The 17,296-nt window shown below is 43.3% G+C and overlaps 1 protein-coding gene across 1 annotated transcript in view; it reads left to right on the top strand.

Annotated features, from left to right (window-relative positions):
• CHN2 (chimerin 2) overlaps positions 1–17,296 on the top strand; it is a 286,149-nt gene that overhangs the window by 145,998 nt on the left and 122,855 nt on the right. The window contains exons 2-3 of the mRNA XM_069088634.1: positions 7,589–7,627; positions 14,899–14,954. Of these exons, the coding sequence (XP_068944735.1) occupies positions 7,589–7,627; positions 14,899–14,954 (95 nt within the window). The remainder of the gene's footprint in view (positions 1–7,588; positions 7,628–14,898; positions 14,955–17,296) is intronic.

Raw genomic sequence — 17,296 nt, 5'->3', positions numbered from 1 at the left:
GAGAGAGAGACAGAGAGACAGAGAGACAGAGAGAGAGAGACAGAGAGACAGAGAGAGACAGAGAGAGAGAGAGAGACAGAGACAGAGACAGAGACAGAGAGACAGAGAGAGAGAGAGAGACAGAGAGAGAGAGAGAGAGAGAGAGAGAGAGAGAGAGAGAGAGAGAGATGGCTGGCCCCACATAAGGTGTGGCGTCAGGAGAAAAGTATCATCATGCACATTTCTATAAGCCTTTAAGGCTTACAAAGTACTTTTCTCCTCACATGCCTGTGTGCCAGCATTCTGATCCTTAATTTAAAGTGGAGAAAACTAAGATGAAAGGACTTGTCCAAGGTCACCTAACTCTTGATTATCTAACTCCAGATCTGACATCACTCTGTTCTACCACAGACTTTAATTCAATTTACTCAACAAGCATTTATTAGACATCCATTAAGATAAAGGCACTTGTGTTAGAACCTAAAGGCTAGGAAGATTTAAAAAGCCAGGCACCCTGCCCTCAGGGAGATTACACTTTACTAGGGGTATAAAATCCAAATAAGGCAGGCTGAAGTAGTGGGTAGAGGGCAAGCTTTGGAGTCAAGGAGACCAGGGTTTAAGTCCAACCTCTGACCCCGAATGGTCAGATCTTAGACAAGTCACTCATCGTCTAAGAACCCTGGACAGTTGTCTAAGAGTGTAAGTTGTGTATGGAAATAGGTTTTTCATGACTTCATGTGTACTCACATGTGAATATCACATCGCTCACCTTCTCAATGGCTGGGGGAGGGGAGGAAGGTGAGAATTCAGAACTCAAAAAAATTTTTAAATGAATGCTAAAAATAAATAAAGACATTTCTCGTGGGGTGTATGTTGCCCAACATAATGGCATTGATGGAAAGACTTTTCTCACTCAGAGAATCGCAGGCCCCGACAAAAACCAATACAGCGTATAAATAGAGTGATAAACACAAAGTATGTATCTAGATTCAGGAGACTGTCCTGAGATCGCATCCTCATTCATCTACTATGTGACTTTGGGTGAATTACTTCTACTTTGGGTCGCAGTTTTCTCATCTGTGAAATGAAGAGGATGAAGGGCCTTCCAAAATCTACATCTATGACTTTATGACCATCTGGGAGATTCAGTTTTCACATCCATAAAATGGAGGTGGGGGTCGCTAGGTGGAGCAGTGCATAGAGTTCTAGACCTGGAGTCAAGAAGACACGAGTTCAAAATCTGGCCTCAGACACTAGCTGTATGACCCTGGGCAAGTCACTTAACCCTATTTGCCTCAGTATCTTCCTCTGTAAAATGAGCTGGAGAAGGAAATGCCAAACCACTGGTATCTTTGCCAAGAAAACCCCAAATGGTGTCATGGAGAGTCAGACACAACTAAACAACTGAATAACAACAACAATAACAACAAAAATGGAGGTGATAACTTACTTGTGTGGCTTTGTGTGATGTTAATGGGATGTAAGATCCCCCCTCCCCCCATTAATAGGCTGCCCCTGGAACCCATAAGGGAAGCTTGCTTGGGGGAGGCTTTCACACCTGATGCCCTGTGGTCCTGAGAAATGTATGCATACTCTGAGTTGGCATTTGCTTTGGGGGATCATTTATGAGGAGGATCTTGTGATTCCCTGGGGAGTGGCTGTGTGTTCAGAGTTCCCTGACTGCTCCGATGTAAGGGCTCTCTGGATCCAGGGAGGTATGTAAAGTGTATAGTTGATTCAGGCAGTCAGAGCCCTGTCTGTTGGTCTTTATTTTGTATTTTCTTGTATTTCCTCTATATTTTATTTGAATTTTCTCTGAAGTTCAGGGTGCTGACTTCCCCTGAACTAGTGAATGTGATTAAAAAAGAGTGTTGCCCCCTTGAACAGCTGCCTTTCCTAGTAAAGCAGATCTAAGAACTTGTGCTAGCAGCCATCATGGGGATGCCAGTGGGGTTGCTGCTACATCTTGGATAAGCCCCTTCCCTTCTCTAGGCCCCAGTTTCCTCATCTGTAAAATGGAATTGGATTTGATAACCTTTAATATCTGTTCCAGCTCTGATAATCTGTAATCATATGATTCTCTAACAAAGAAAATCTAAGTTGTATGATGGTGGGCAATTTTTCTGGGCTTCTTTCTTTTTGTGTGAAGTGAGGGATATGGATTGGATGACAATCAAAGCCCCTTGTATATGTGTGCGTGTACACACACACACACACACACACAGACACTATGAGCCTTTTTGAACATCACCATATGTGAGGGAGAGAAATAGCCAAGATCAGTAACTACTGAATTATTGCGTCCTGGTTAAGAGTCTCTGTTGAATGTCTCTTGACCAAATGCTTCCAGGCTCCACAAACATCTTGTGTTCTGTGGCTTGTCAAGCATGTCCCTGGATTTTAGGTAATTACATTGGCTCCACTGATGCATGGCTAATGACTGCATCATTCTGGATTCTTTTATAAGGCAAAAAAAAAAAGATTTTCAGGGATACAGGCAGTCATTCTCTTAATTACAGGTTCCAGATCTTGGGGGAAGGAATAGAAATGCTCTCGGGTAGCAGTCAAGGGAGCAGTGATGAGAATGTGGGTCTGGCTGATGGAGGGAGCAAAATGGCTGCCAGAGGATAAAATGTGAATGCATGGGAGTGGAGGTGGGCTCAGAGCTGGCAGAGGCAAGAGTAAAGTTTTGGCTAATGCTTCATGTCAGTCTCAGTCAAGCCCCAGCCCTCAAAGAGGAGTCTGAATCTGAGACTTCATTTAAATGTGGAATTTCTAGGGAGCAAATGACCTCCATTGATGTAGACCAACAATTCCTGCAACAAGCAGTCTGAGGGAGTGCTCTGGGATACTTGAGAGTTGAATGACATGTCCGTGGGTCACACAGCTTGTGGGTGTCTTTGAGGTAGCACTTGAATGCAGATCTTCCTGATTCCATGGCCTACCCTCTAACCACTTTTCCATGATGCCAATTATCGGGCCATGGAGCAATGTAAAGAGTCTGTTCTAGGGGCGGCCAGGTGGCTCAGCGAGTAAGAGCACCGGCTCCAGTGTCGGGATGACCTGGATCAAATCCAGTCTCAGATACTTAGCACCACACCCAGAAATAACTGGCCGTGTAACCTTGAGCAAGTTACTTAACCCCAATTGCTTTAAAAAAAAAAAGAGTCTGTTCTATTTCTATACATAAATGAATTGATTTAATGGTGACTAGACAGGGAATAAAATCATGCCAACATAGATTTTGAACTGGAAGGGGCCTGAGAGATCAATTGGTCAAATCCTTTCATTTTACAGATATGGAAACTGAGGCCTGAAGAGATGGAGGGACCTGCCCCATGTCACTCACACAGCTACTTATTTACAGAGCTGAGAGCTGTTAGGAAAAGTCTCCACTCTCCACCCTCCCAGGATCCTGAGACTTACAGTTTTAGAGAATCCTTCAGACGGTCTTCGATGCATTATACTAGTAATAGCTAGCATTGATGGAACACTCTAAGGCTTATAAAGAACTTTCCACATGTTATCTCATTTGACCCTCACTTCAACCCTGGGAGGTAGGTGCCATTATTCTTTCTGTTTAAGGATGAATAAACTGAGAGAGGTCCAATGACTTTCCCAGGATCATACAACTAGGAAGTATCTGAGGCTGAATTTGAAATAAGATTTTCCTACCTCCAAGTCCAGTTCTCAATTCATTATGTTACCTAGCTCCTTCACAATAGTTTTCTCTTAGGCAGGGAAGCATTTAAACCATCTCAGATAAGAACCTGTGTTGGTTTTTTGTTTGTTTTTAATTTTTTTAATCGTATTTTCTCAATTATATGTACACTTTTTCTTTTAATTTTTCCCAATTACATGTAAACAAAAACATTTAGCATTCTTTCTTTTTAAATTTTGAGTTCCCCATTCTCTCTTTCCTTCCCTTCCTCTCTTCATCCTTCTTTGAGAAGGCCAGCAATTTCATATTGATTATACCTGTGAAGTCATGCAAAATATATTTTCATATTAGCCATATTACAAAGGAAAATGGACCAAAAAAACACAACAGCAATAACAACAAATAATGTTGGAAAAGTATGCTTCAATCTGCATTCAGACTTTGTAAGATCTTTCTCTGGAGGTCAATAGCATTTTTCAGCATGAGTCCTTCAGGAACTCTTGTGGGTCATCGTATTGTTCAAAATTGCTGAGTTATGTTCTCCTGGTTCTATTTACTTCATTTTGTATCAGTTCACACAAGTCTTCCCAGGTTTCTCTGAAACTGTCCCAATGCTTGTTTCTTACAGCACTATAGTTTTCCATTACATTCATGTACCATAATTGGTTAAACCATTCTCCAATTGATGGGCATTCCCTTAGATTCTAGTTCTTTAAAGCCAAGGAATTTTATAGCATTGAAACTCCAACTCCATGCCTTAGGGCCAGTGTTTAACTAAAGGAAATACTAAAGAATAGTTTATGGTCACTGACTTTGGTGTTTTGTGCTCAGTTTATTAAAACATCTGGAGAGCATCCAAAGCAGGACAGCTGGGATGCTGAAGGGACTCGAGACTGTCCAGATGAGGAGACATTGACAGAATGTGGAAGATGTGTGCAGGAGGGAGTGGGCCATGCTATTGGAGCATTGGAAGGACTGCCATGTGAAAGGGGGCCAATTCACTCTTCCCTGGCTCAGAGAGCCCAAGTCAGAGCAGGAGGTAGAAAGGAGTTGGGGGTGGGGTGAGTAATAAAATTTGGCTAAATGTCAGGAAAAACCTAATAATGACAAAGTAGAAACGAGGTATCTTGCAAGTATATACTAGGTGTCAGGAGAGTTCATTCAACCCATCTGACTCTGGTGGTATTTGAGGTCCCTTCCAACTCTGAAATTCTATGGTTTTAAAGACACATCTGAACCCATCATCAGCAAAACTGGACTTTTTCTTCGGTTCCCTACAACAACCACCATATTTGGTCCTGGCTTATCTCAGTGGAATGGCATCTTTGTGATAGCTCTCTCATGTTATTTCAAACCTCATCTCTTCAGTGCATGCATGTAACCCCAATATTTTTAGAAATAATATTCTGCAAGAATTTTTAAATTGCTTATAGCTTGGATTTGCTACACAGGTACAATGCTACATCAAGGGTCTCTTCTGAAATCCTTTTAATTTTAACAAAGGAAGAAGAGTTGGTCCAATTTTGGTCAAGCCAACTGACTCTGAAAGTTAGTGGGCAGGTATGGAATGGGAAAACAGGATGGCAGGGACAGGAATGTTGGCGTATTACACAGCCCAATGCCTAGGACGGGTTTCTGAACTTGGGCAAATGGCTTTGAATGTGTCCCCTTTATTTGGATGGCCACAATGTCAGAGAACCAGAAGGGGTCCTGCTAAGAGAAGTACAGAAGGCACCAGAAGAGCTGACTTTGAGGCCTAGCTTGGAGTCTGCATGAAACCCACTGAATCTCACTTTCCTCATCCATGATGTTTTTTGTTCTTTTTTTGGCAGGGGGGCTGAACCTGTGACTCCATTGGTAGAGAAAGCTCCTGGGAGGAACCACCTTCCACTAAATCCAAACAACACCTTCTCTGGGACTTCAAGTCTGAGAAAGCTCCCTGGAGGTGCCTAGTATGACACAGGCTGAATTTGAACACAGATCCTCCTGAGATAGTGACACTTGTACCCTGTCAATCTCAAGGGATTGCTGTCAGGAAAGCGCTTTTGAATCCCACATGTGGATATTTGTGTGACAATGCCAGTTGGTGGCAAAAGACCTGAATTCAAATCCAGTCTCTCAAACTTATTAGCTGTGTGACCTGGGCAAGTCACTTAACTGCTTCAATTTTCTCACTTATAAAATTGCGATAATAATGGCATCTTCCTCCCAGAATCGTTATGAAGATTGAATGAGATAATGTCTGCAAAGCACTTTACAAACCTATAAACACTTTATTGCTGTTATTATTATTTGTGTGAGTCCCCTCCCTTCCCTAGAAGCAGAGTCATAACTAGGGTAGGACAGCTGGGGCTGTGCCCTCAGACAGGACATTTAGAGGCTCTTGTCAGCATATTCTCTGGAGTCCTTCCTCCTCTGCCCAATGCCACCCTTCTGCAGGAGGTGGCAGCCTGGGGTCCTTTCTCCTGGCCCAGTTCAGCTCATGGAAGCACTGGCCTGCACTTTCTGTTACATGGCCATGTTACTAGTAAGTGTCTGGAGTTGGATTTGAACTCGTGAAGTTGAGTCTTCCCAGTCATACAGTGTTCAGACCATAGTAAATGCCTAATGAGCATTGGTTGAATTGAATTGGAATTGTGTTGAAAACAGCAAGACACAAAATAGGAGATAGTTGATGTGTAACCAAAGGAGTTTAGTAAATAAATTCTGCCCTTAATCAATCAATTGGTTAGCCAACAGGCATTTGCAAAGTGCCTACTATGTTCCAGGCACTGTAATGATTTGGAATCATCCTGCTCAGTGTCTCTTCCAGCCCAGCACTAATTCAATTGTATCCACGTGGCCTGTTCAGCCATCCCCCAGTCCATGATTCGTACCCTGGTCACAATACTTATTAAAAACGAGCACAGAGGGTCATGTAGTGAGAGCCAAATTTGGAGTCAGATGAGATGAGCTCAAATCCAGGGCCTCAGGACACATAGAACCATAGACAGAAGGATTCTAGATCCTAGATCTTGAGCTGGGAGAAAGCTTTGAGATCATCTAACCCAAGTCACTTCTTTTAGAAACTGAGTCTCAGAGAGGCTGTGACCTATGCAAAGTCCCCCCAGAGATAAGTGACAGGGCCTGGATTTGTACCAAGGTCATCCATTGTCAGGTAGAATGTTTGTTGCCAGTGGATCATCACCCCACCTCCCGTGACCTCGGGGAGACTGTTCAATCTCGGTTAGAATCATCAGTTCATCTGTCAACATTTAAATGGTTCCGTCTTCTGAACCTGAAGAATTCTCCTCTCCCTCCCCCCTCCCCACACTAGGTTGATGAAAAGCCGTTGAGCCCTTCACACTTGCTTGTAATTCTTCCACTCTGACACTTCTGATAAGTTTTCTGGGAAATCTCTAAATCACATATTGGACCCAACTCAAGGAGATAATGTATTTTCAATTGAATTGTCTGTGTCCTGCGTCTATCAGAGCTGGTGCTTGGACAGCCCAGTTGCTTGGGTTGCAAAACTTTGAGATTAAGTATCACACACACTCTCCTCTTTGTGATTTTAATAAATGGGCAAAAGCCCATTTGAAGCCAGATGATGAATTATATGTTTATTATTCCAAGACAACTACATGCTGTTGGAAAACCTTCCTGGAGGGCACCATGGAGTTAATTACTTAAAATATCCTTTTGATTCACTGGACTCTAGGAAAATGGTTCAGCAATTGATTCTGTCATGTTAAGTTATCAGAAAAAGAAAATGGTGTTGAGTCCACAGTGCTGAAATGGACATTCTCTCCCTATTATCTGAAACCTCACTGTAAATGAGTGTGCAGTTCACTTGGGGGCAGAAATGCAAATTTTGCTGACAAGCTGCGTCTTCCTAGAGAAGACAACTTGTTGACAGCTTGACTTTGGACGGATGAACTGATTTCTTTCTTTCTTTTTAAATTCTAGATGCTGAGGAATACCAGCCTCCAATATGGAAATCATACTGTGAGTACCAGAAATGAAATCCGCCTCAAAAAGCTGTTAGTATTCTTCCCACCCCCTTATTTAATTATTCCGTAAGATTACTCTAGCACACTTCGGCAGCCCCCGAAGGATTGGCAGAGGCAAAACCCACTATTTGTCTCCTAGGTTAGCTTTAGCCAACGATGGAGAACAATGCAATGAGTCTCCCTTGCTGTGGCTGTGGCCCGCCCACGAGTCCACAGCATTTGGCCAACAAATAACAGGAACTCAAGATTGAGATGATAGGTGAATTCTGGCTTCCTGTCCTCTCAGCTCTTGATATTTTTTGCTCAGGCTGTCAGCGAGGCTGCAAGTAGTGGTTTTATGGGTTGGAGATTTGCCCACCCAAAGGTAGACTGTTTGGGCGACCTGGTGCATGAGGGAAGTGGGCTAGATTTGTAGTCAGGGGCTCTGCTACTTTGTTCCTGTGCACCCTTAAACCCTTCCCTTGAGTTTTCTGTGTCTCAGTTAACTCATCTGTGTAGTAAATATTAGCTGAGGTCCCCTTCAGCTCTCTGTCTGACTGCTGTCCCAAAGAAGGCTTGGAGATTTTCATGTGCTGTGGTCCACTCCAAATCTCCATCCTTTCCTTTTCTGCCAACTCTGCCTGCTCTTTCTAAATAAAACTATAGATAATACTTAGCACATTGTATACCAGCACATTACCAGAATCTTCCTGATTAGAGGCAGGGGCAGAAAGACACAAAACATGATCCCCCCCCTCCATATTTATCTTGAAGAAAGGCAGTGTGATGGTACAAGAGAAAGCCAGGCTCTGAAGGCCTCCAAAAGCAGATCAGCACAGTGGTTCTCTCAGATCTGGGAGATACTGGGATGGTTTGGGGGCTTTTTTTCTGCTCCAATCAACTTTTCTGGGGGGTGAAGGGGAGTCATTCTGCTCTGCCCAGAATTCAGAATGATAGTTGCTGTGCTAAGAAGTTATCCTTCATTTCGGTTAATCAGGGCAGGAAAGGGATGGGCTTTGGGGGTGGGTCAGAGCACATGGGCATCTTCCCCAAACTTTTTTGGCTTCTTCTCTAGAGCAGTCAGGCAGAGACAGCCTAATGGGCATAGCAGCTTTGGCAGAAAAAAGGCCTCTCTCATTTTCTGGTAGCAGTCCTTTGGTCTGGGGCTGAGCAGTTGCATCTGTGGCCTGGAATAAACCCAGGAGTTTAGAGAAGACAAAGTAGGGGAGCTGCCTTTACTCTTAAAGGGCTTTCCTTACAATGTTTTCCAACAGGACAAATGCCAGCAGCAGTGGCAGGGGCAAGGCAAGGGTAAGGGGGCAGGGGCAAAGGCAGTGTCCACACTAACCTTTTACTGAGCTCAGCTCTGAGCTCACTGGTGGGATTTGATGTAAGAAATTTTATTAAAAGAAAGGAGGCACTGAGACTTCCTTGCTTTTTAGGAGGCCTGGGCCATGCAGCACAGAGGGCATGTGGCCCACAGAACTCCCCAATGTTGTCTGAACCTGATGAAAATGTAATTGGGAAATAGTTAACAAAAGAAATAAAAATACAATGAAACATAGATGTTCTTAATTTGTGGTTTTCTAAGTCAGTGGCCTCTAAATTTTTCTCAACTGGAAAAAAAAATAAAGGTGTAAGCTAAATGATCCCTGGGTACTAGAGCCTAGCTCTAAATCCAACATAAAATATGTTTAATGAAAGTTTTTGGTTTTAGTTTTCGGTCCATTTTATCAAATGATCTGGTCAGGTTGCATTTTGGATTTGCTCTCCCATCTACTTTTGCCTAGTATGTACAGATGGTGAGTATTGATTGAATCAAGCCCACAGCAAACCACATACTAGACAAGCTGAACTGCCATTGACCACCATCTCCCCTCTGACCCCAATAAAACAACAACCATATCAACAAATTGTCGAATGGTTTAACACCAGATACTGATAAGATTTTTTATCGGTGGAAATGATATTCTCAATGATCCATGGCTAAGATCAGACCCATCAAAGTATTAAGCATATATTGCTTTTTAAAGTAACCATTCATTTTAAAGTACATCGAGGACCCTTGTAAATAGTTGTCTGGGACTTTGAATCAGCATCACACCCAGGTGGCAAAAAGAACAGATTTCATAATCAGCACTTCCCACAATCCAGGTTCTATGCTAAGTTCTGGTGACTCACAGGAAGGCCAGAACTCAAGAAGCCCATGTTGCACTGGGGAGATGACAAGATGGATCCAGCGGGATGGGAGGGAAGGTGCTAGACAGTGAGGGGGGCAGAAGAAGGGCAGCTCCACCAATTCAAGATCCGTAAGAGGCAGTTGGTGACTGATGTAAGCTGGAGCGCCAAAGAGCTTTTGTTGTTACTCCATGATGTCTGACCCTTTGTGACCCCATTTGGGATTTTCTGGGCAGAGATGCTGAAGTGGTTGACTTTTTCCTTTTCCAGCTCATTTTACAGATGAGGAAACTGAGGCAAACAGGGTGAAGTGACTTGCCCAGGGTCACACAGCTGTCTAAAGCTGGATTTGAACTCAGATGTTCCCGACTCCACGCCTAGCTGCCCCAAGACAGAAGTTAGGATTGGACAAAAAAATCTGAGAATTTATGCTTTAGGACAATAGTTGAACCCAGGACAACAGAGAAAATCATTGAGATAGCATGGAAGGCAAAGAGAAGGGCAGCCAGCACACAGTGAGTGTGTGACCCTGAGAAAGAGTCTCCAAAGGAGCCTGAGAAAGAAGGGTCAGACAGGCAGCAGAACCAGGAGAGAGAGGAAGCCATCCTGGAGAAGGTGATGGGCAGTGCCACAGGCTGCAGAGAGGTCCAGATGAGGCCTGACAACAGGCGGTTGGACTTAGCAACCAAGAGCTCATGGGGAGCTTCGGATCAGGAGCCAGGAGGGTCAGGAGCCAGACTGTCGAGCATCTGTCCCATTCCTGCCCATTCTGAAGGACTTGGAACACAATGTGTCTTTTAAATGATTAGAGAGTTTTATCTTTTCCTTCAAGGCTTACACAAGGCACTTTATAAATACTTGGTGATTGATTGATAGTTTATTCGATGCTAAATCCTTGGTCAGGAATTCAATTCCAATTATTATATTGTTCCCAGAGATCCACCTTATGACAGGTTTTCAGAAATGCATTAGGGCAAAAAAACCTAAGAGCTGCCTTAGATTCAGTGACAGAAAATTGTAGAGAAGGAAGCAACTTTAAAGATTGCCTAAATTCCTTCCCATGTGGTATGTTGTGGGAAATACAGCCCTACAGAGAGAGGACCCTTCAGCTGACTTCTTGGGTTCTCCTCCCACCTCTGGAGCCAAGTGGAGACTTCTCCCCAACGATTTCTGAGTGAGTTTGTTACCAGAAACTTCCCCAGAAGTCATTCCAGATGTCCCTCTTCCAGACCAGAGTTCACAGTTCTGACCAGCAGTTCTTGAGCTCAGGGCCAGCAGAACTAGGGTGCCACTGAATCAACTTTTAAAAGCAAATTGATTTGTGAGATTAGGAAAACTCCAGAGAGAGACAGACTGAAGACACAGAGCCACAAGGCCCCAGTGGTTGTGTGACTGTAGGCCTCAGTTGAGGAGGGATGGAGAAGGGCAGGCCTGGTGTAGAAAGCGCTCACCTCAGTGGGGAGGAATCTCTATCTTACAACCTCCAATTTAAATGAATTAATCTTGAAACCCAAGTGCTACGTTCACTTGTACCTACTTCTGAAAGACTAAGAGGATAGTCAGTGTTCTCTAAATGTTGTCCCCCTGAGACAAAGCTCCTGTCTCTCTACACTAGTTATGTCTCTGAGAGAATTCTGCAGAGACTATAGCCGATCTTCTAAAATATTACCAGGAGATGCACTCAAGACAGCACCCACACTGCAGAGAAGTCACGCTGTCACTTTTGGTTTTTGCCGTGGTAGAAAAATAACTAAGCAAACTTAAATCTGAGCCAGGAAGAAAGTTGGTCCAGTCCCTGGACATAGAGAGTTGTAGCAAAAAGCCTTCATGGGACCTTCCAACTGTAAAGGTTTGTGATTCCATAATTCCTGAATATGAAGGCCAGAAGTGAGTCTCCTTCCCCTTCCCATCATGCTATGGATTATGCTCATTTGAAGGAGCCAGACAGCACTGTGGGTTAAGAACTGGACCCTGGAGTCAGAGATAACTGAGTTTGAATCCAGCCTCAGGCACTTATTAGCTGTTTGACCCTTGGCAAAGTGCCCTAACTAACCTCTGCCTGCCTCTGTTTTCTCATCTGTAAAATGGGAAAAACAATAGTGCCTACCTCCCTGGGTTACTATGTGGATACGGTGAAATAATATTTGCAAAACATTTAGCAAACCTTAAAGCCCTCTATACATGCTAGTTATATCAGGTTTCAGTGCTACGGCAAAAGCTGCAGTCCAGACAAGTTTTGGGTTCCCTCAGGCCTGCCCATGGCTCCTTCAGGATGTTGTTATTGGAGGGTGGGACAATGTCAACGCCAGGCAAGATTCAGCACTGCCTGCTTATCTACAGTGACCAGCCTGGCCAACTCTTTCGCACAAACTTAGGGGAGGGTCTCAAGGAGCCCTTCCTTGCATGACATGTCTTTTGGCCTCTGGCCTATGGTGCATAACTTGATGCTTTTACAGAGTGCAAGACAGGGTGAAAAAAGCAAAGTGACTTTGGCCTGGTGCCATAAATAGTCAGTCAGTTAAAGAATGGAACAACCCCTCATGAAGGGCTTGCATTCTAGTCACAGGGACAATAATGCTGCATACAAAGGTACATGGTCCAAATTTAAAGTGAGGAACTACCGGGAAGTTCAGCCCAAGGGATTGTGGGAGGGAGGCACCAGCTGATGGGGCCAGGGATCAGGGAAGGCATTGAAGAGAGAGGCCGGCTCAGGGGACAAGGACTCAGGCTTGGTACCGTAGACCTTCACAAAGCATCCCACATCCCTTGGTTGGAAAAATTCCCTTGGTTTCCAGCCTGCCTTCTGGGGAGGTTATACTTCACTGGAATGATGAGATTCTGCAGGATCAGTGATAATGCAAGAAAGCTTTCTGCCTCCACCTTCTCAGATCCTCCCCCGTCTGCCCCCTAAGCTTCAAGATTGCCTTTTTGTGACTTAGAATGAGCCAAAGAAAGGCTTCCTGCCTTTGGCCTCACTGACCAGTCTAACTCTTTAGCCTAAAATCCCCCAAACTAATGAAACAATCTGGGACAAGGTTATAGAATCATACTCTGGCTACATCTTCCAGACCTTCAGCTGAAAAGGATTTCAGACGCCACCAAATTCTGTCCTCTCACTTTAGAGGAGAGGAAAGGAGGCCTGGAGGGATGAAGGGATTTGTGCAAGGTAGTGAATGGCAGTGTCTAAGCCATCCAAATCAAGACAAGAGCCAGGAGGTAGAGTGACAGAACATAGGACCTGGGACTGGAAAGACTAAGATTCAAATCCCACCTCAAGCATTTACTGTGTGAACCCGGCAAGTCAGACTGGGGCATGTGCCAAAGAGGATATGTGTGAGAAATTAGCTAGGAAATATCTGATTGGAAAAGGAGGTCGGAAGCTCACATATATGGTGCAAATGAGGAGTGAGAGAAAAGCACTCAGATTTTGCACTTGGGCCTAGGAAATGTTGGGGTTTTTTAAATTTATTTTTGGTTTTCAACACTCACTTTTATAAGATTTTGAGCTCCTAAATTTCGCCCCCTCTGTCTCCTTCCCCCTTCTCAAGATGGTACCCCATCTGATATAGAGTATAGGAAATGCTTAAAAAATAAAAGCCCTGAGAAAGGCCTCTAATGTGTTCAGAAGGCTTTCTTCCAGTCAATCAGCAAGTATTTACCAAGCACCTAATACAATACAGTATTGCCAGGCATTCCGTGAGATACAGAGGGTTAAAATATCTCTCTCCTCACGGAACTTCTGCTCTACTGGAAGGTTCTGGAGAGGACTTGAACAATAGCTCCAGAGGACCACAAGGCACAGGTGGCTTGTGACGTGCCCCATTCAGGGCGGCACTCCTAAATACGGGCTCTCAGAGACCTGGAAATATCAGTCTCCCCAAGATGAATAGGGTCTACTTTAATGCGGCCAAGATGGCGGAGAGCTGAAGCTATAAATGTGAGAAACCCAAGACTGCAACATTGATCCTGTCACCTTCACATCTTCTTCCACACCACAGTATCACCCCTTCCCATGTTTGAGAACATTCTGTAGCTTAGGGCCTTGTGAAAACCAAACCATGTTCTCTTTGTTTTCTAGTGGGGTTAGGGTTTCTTGAGGCAGGCCACACCGATGGACTTTTAGCTTGATGTGGATTCTTTGCCCTTGTCAAGATACTGAAAGAAGCCATAGATTTTTCACTCACTCTCCTTTTTTTTTTTTTGAAGGTGGTAGAGTCTAAAAGTACCACCACAGGACTATGATTTTTCTGCAAGAGCAAACAGAATTGTGGGCCTGCAGAAGAACCAAGACTCATTCAGGCTTCAGCCATTGAAATAATGGCAAAAGGCACATTGATAGTGACAGGATGAGCTAAATTGGTTTTTAGTCCGTGAGTTTTCTGCTCAGTTCTGTCATAGTCTGAAGTTTGCCTTGAAAACAGGTGGAAGAGAGCTATTATTGAGAGTCTTTGAGATCAGAAAAGAGGCCAAGGAAGAGAAATAGAAAGAGGTGGAGGGGAAATGAGAAACACTGAAATGGAAGAGAAACCATGGTGACAGACAGCATAGAAATGGAGAGAGAGCAGGAAAAAGAAGAAAAGGCACAAGGTTTTTCTCATTCACAGGAAAGCCTCTGATGGGCCTTTGTAGATGCCTTTAGAGAATGACACTTCTTTTCATGTCAGGCCTTGTCTGGCCAGTCCAAAGACCTCTGGCATTTACATTTAAATTCAAGAATCCTGTCATTTGGTCTTACGGTTAGGTGCTCCCAAGTGATATTCTATCTTTAAAATATTCAGAATATTTTCAATCATATTTAGGCTTCCACGAAAGTCATAAAAATGAAAGGTGTCAGTAACAATTACCCAACAAAATCAGCCTCATCAGAATAAAAAAAAAATCAATTTTGTCCGTTTACATTCTCAGTGACTAATTTCCATATAAATGACCTGATTCTTATGATCTGAAGATGTACCTGTAATCTCTCTCTTTAAAACACACACACAAAAACCCAGTGCATTCTTAGTTTCTGAGGAGCATTTGTGTAGAAGTCTCTCTGAATGCATGTTTACTTGCATGTGTGTATTGCCATTTCCTGATTATCATGGATTGCATTTTTCCCTTTGGCAGTGTATCAGTTACAGCAAGAGGCACCAAGACCCAAGAGAATCATCTGTCCCCGGGAGGTCAGTATTACAACCCTTCTTCTCCTCATTAACTGTGATCAATTGCCAGCCCTGTATTGATTGATACTGGTAATCTTTCTGTCTGATGTCCATTAATATTTTATGGCATGCCATATCTTATGCAACATCTTAATCATTCGTATTCTTCAGTCATGATTCAAAGGCTAACAGATTTATCTTGGGTGTCAGTAAAGGAGAACTGCCCCAGAGTTCAAGGAAGGGCATGTTGAGCGTTTCATGATAAAGGGTGCTTTGTAAAACTTAAAAACAAACATATTCCATTTCCTTCATTACCACTCTCTGGGGAATCCCATACTTTAACGTCTTCATGAATCTTGGATTCGACTTCAATGATCAACTAAAGATTTCCATCAATTCAAAAGTCTTTACAAGCCTTCTTTTCACCTCTTCCCAGATGGATGAAGTTCTCATCCATGATGGTGCTTGGGATCACCAGCAAAGCAAACAAAGCAATAGAGCCAGGTTTATTGTTTGAATAGTTTTGGAAATGTTTAACATAAATGTTTTATTGGTGCTCATTTTAGAACATCATTGTTACTTGCTAAAAAGTCCCGTTTCCTTCCCCCTCACTTCCTATCCAATAGAATTTCCCCTTGTAGTACTTAACACAAACCAAAACAACCCACTGGCCCTGTCTGACAACCTGGGTTTCATTTTGCAGCTGTAATGTGCTGTTTCACTGCCCAGAGGAAAGAGGCATGCCCACCACCAGTCCTCTGAAGTCAACACTCCGGCAAACTCTCTGTGTGCTAAAATTATTCTCAGATGCAGATCCCAGGAAGGAGACTGGGCTAATTTGTTTTGTGTGATGACTTAAATATGTCATATTTATTAATAGTGACATCCATCAGCTAATCGATCCACAAGCATCCATCAAGCAATTTTGACACTCTGGTCACTACTAGGTTTTATGGATACAAAAAAAAATAATTTCCTACCCTCAAGGAGTTTATATTCTACTGAATTTAAATGACATGTGCACATATAAGCTTAGATAACATAATAGGGCTGGCAGAGGGGGGAATACACCAGGGAAACAACGGAACTTATTTTCTTGGTCAAATACAAAAAAACTGATTTTCCCCAAATCCCAAGGATCCCCAAGAATTGCCATCTCCTCCTCTAGTCATTTGAGCAGATTTTGTTTAGTACCTACACTTAGTTGAGTACATATACAACCCACCAGAATGTGTTGTTTTGTTTTGTTTTGTTTTTTCCTGTATAAAAAGTACTTTGGGTAAAATTCTTTAAAATTAACCTCCTGGGCTAATTCCAGTTCTGAGAAGATATTTCCATTTCCTCGTCCTCATAAAAAGGTCAGAGTAATGTCAAGACCTGATTGAAAAGTCTAGAGTTCCTGTCCTTACCAATGATTAGCTTGATTAGATATTCTTATGCGTCATGACTAAAAGGTTTAGGTTAAAAAAAATGGAGGGAGTATAGGAGTCCATTTTCAAAGTGTTAGTGTTCTCCCTGAATATTTAACAACCAGCTCTTTCTAAAAGGCTCTAGCACACTGCTGTAGACATGGAAGCCAGCACACGGTAGAGGCTTTTAAAATTGAATTGATATCACCACTGGACAAGGGATGCCGGTTCCCTTCTCAACCTCGGAGTTGTTAAGTATGGGAACGACAAGACTTTATACCCTCTTTTTTGTTTGAGACTTAAATATTTTTGACTGTAACACTGACTGTCTAGTCCATTTCATTCTTCCTTCTCAGAAGGCACCAGAGCTAAATGACTTGCCCTGCATTCGTGGTAATATTCTCACATATCTTTTTAGTCACATAGTTGACGGAAATGTGCAGAGAATTCAGGATTCCTCTTGTGCTTACCGCATGGTGACTCTTGAGGGCATTTGGACTGATGGAGGAGCAGGCAGCTTGCAAGGCTTATCTCTCTTCAATGTACCCCCATGCACGCATTAAGGTCATGTGAAATTCCTGGATATACACAGTAGCCGAGATAACTTTAATTCTGCTCGTGGAACTTCTGGCATAAAGGACTAATTACAAAGAGTGGTGGCACCTGCTTGTAATCTTTGGGGCTGGGAAGACGGAGGCTGATGGATCTCTTGAGCTCAGGAGTTCTGAGCTGAAGAGGGCTAAGACAATAGGGTGTTCTCTTTAAGTCTGGTATCAATATGGTAAGTTCCTGGGAACAGGGGGTGGGGAAATCACCAGGTTGTCTCAGGAAGAGTGAATTGGCCTAGGTTGGAAACAGGGCATGTCAAAGATCTCGTGCCAGTGAGTAGTGGGATGGGGCGGTGGGGTGGAGTTAGTGGTGGCTACCCTTACAGTCTGGGACAAAGCAACAGCG

Source organism: Petaurus breviceps, unplaced genomic scaffold (genome assembly GCF_028583685.1).
Source record: "Petaurus breviceps papuanus isolate PSGF00001 unplaced genomic scaffold, PetGlider_PUasm1.0 185, whole genome shotgun sequence".
Classification (NCBI taxonomy): domain Eukaryota; kingdom Metazoa; phylum Chordata; class Mammalia; order Diprotodontia; family Petauridae; genus Petaurus; species Petaurus breviceps.
Note: the sequence above shows the minus strand (reverse complement) of the source record. Positions and strands in the feature narration are given on the sequence as shown.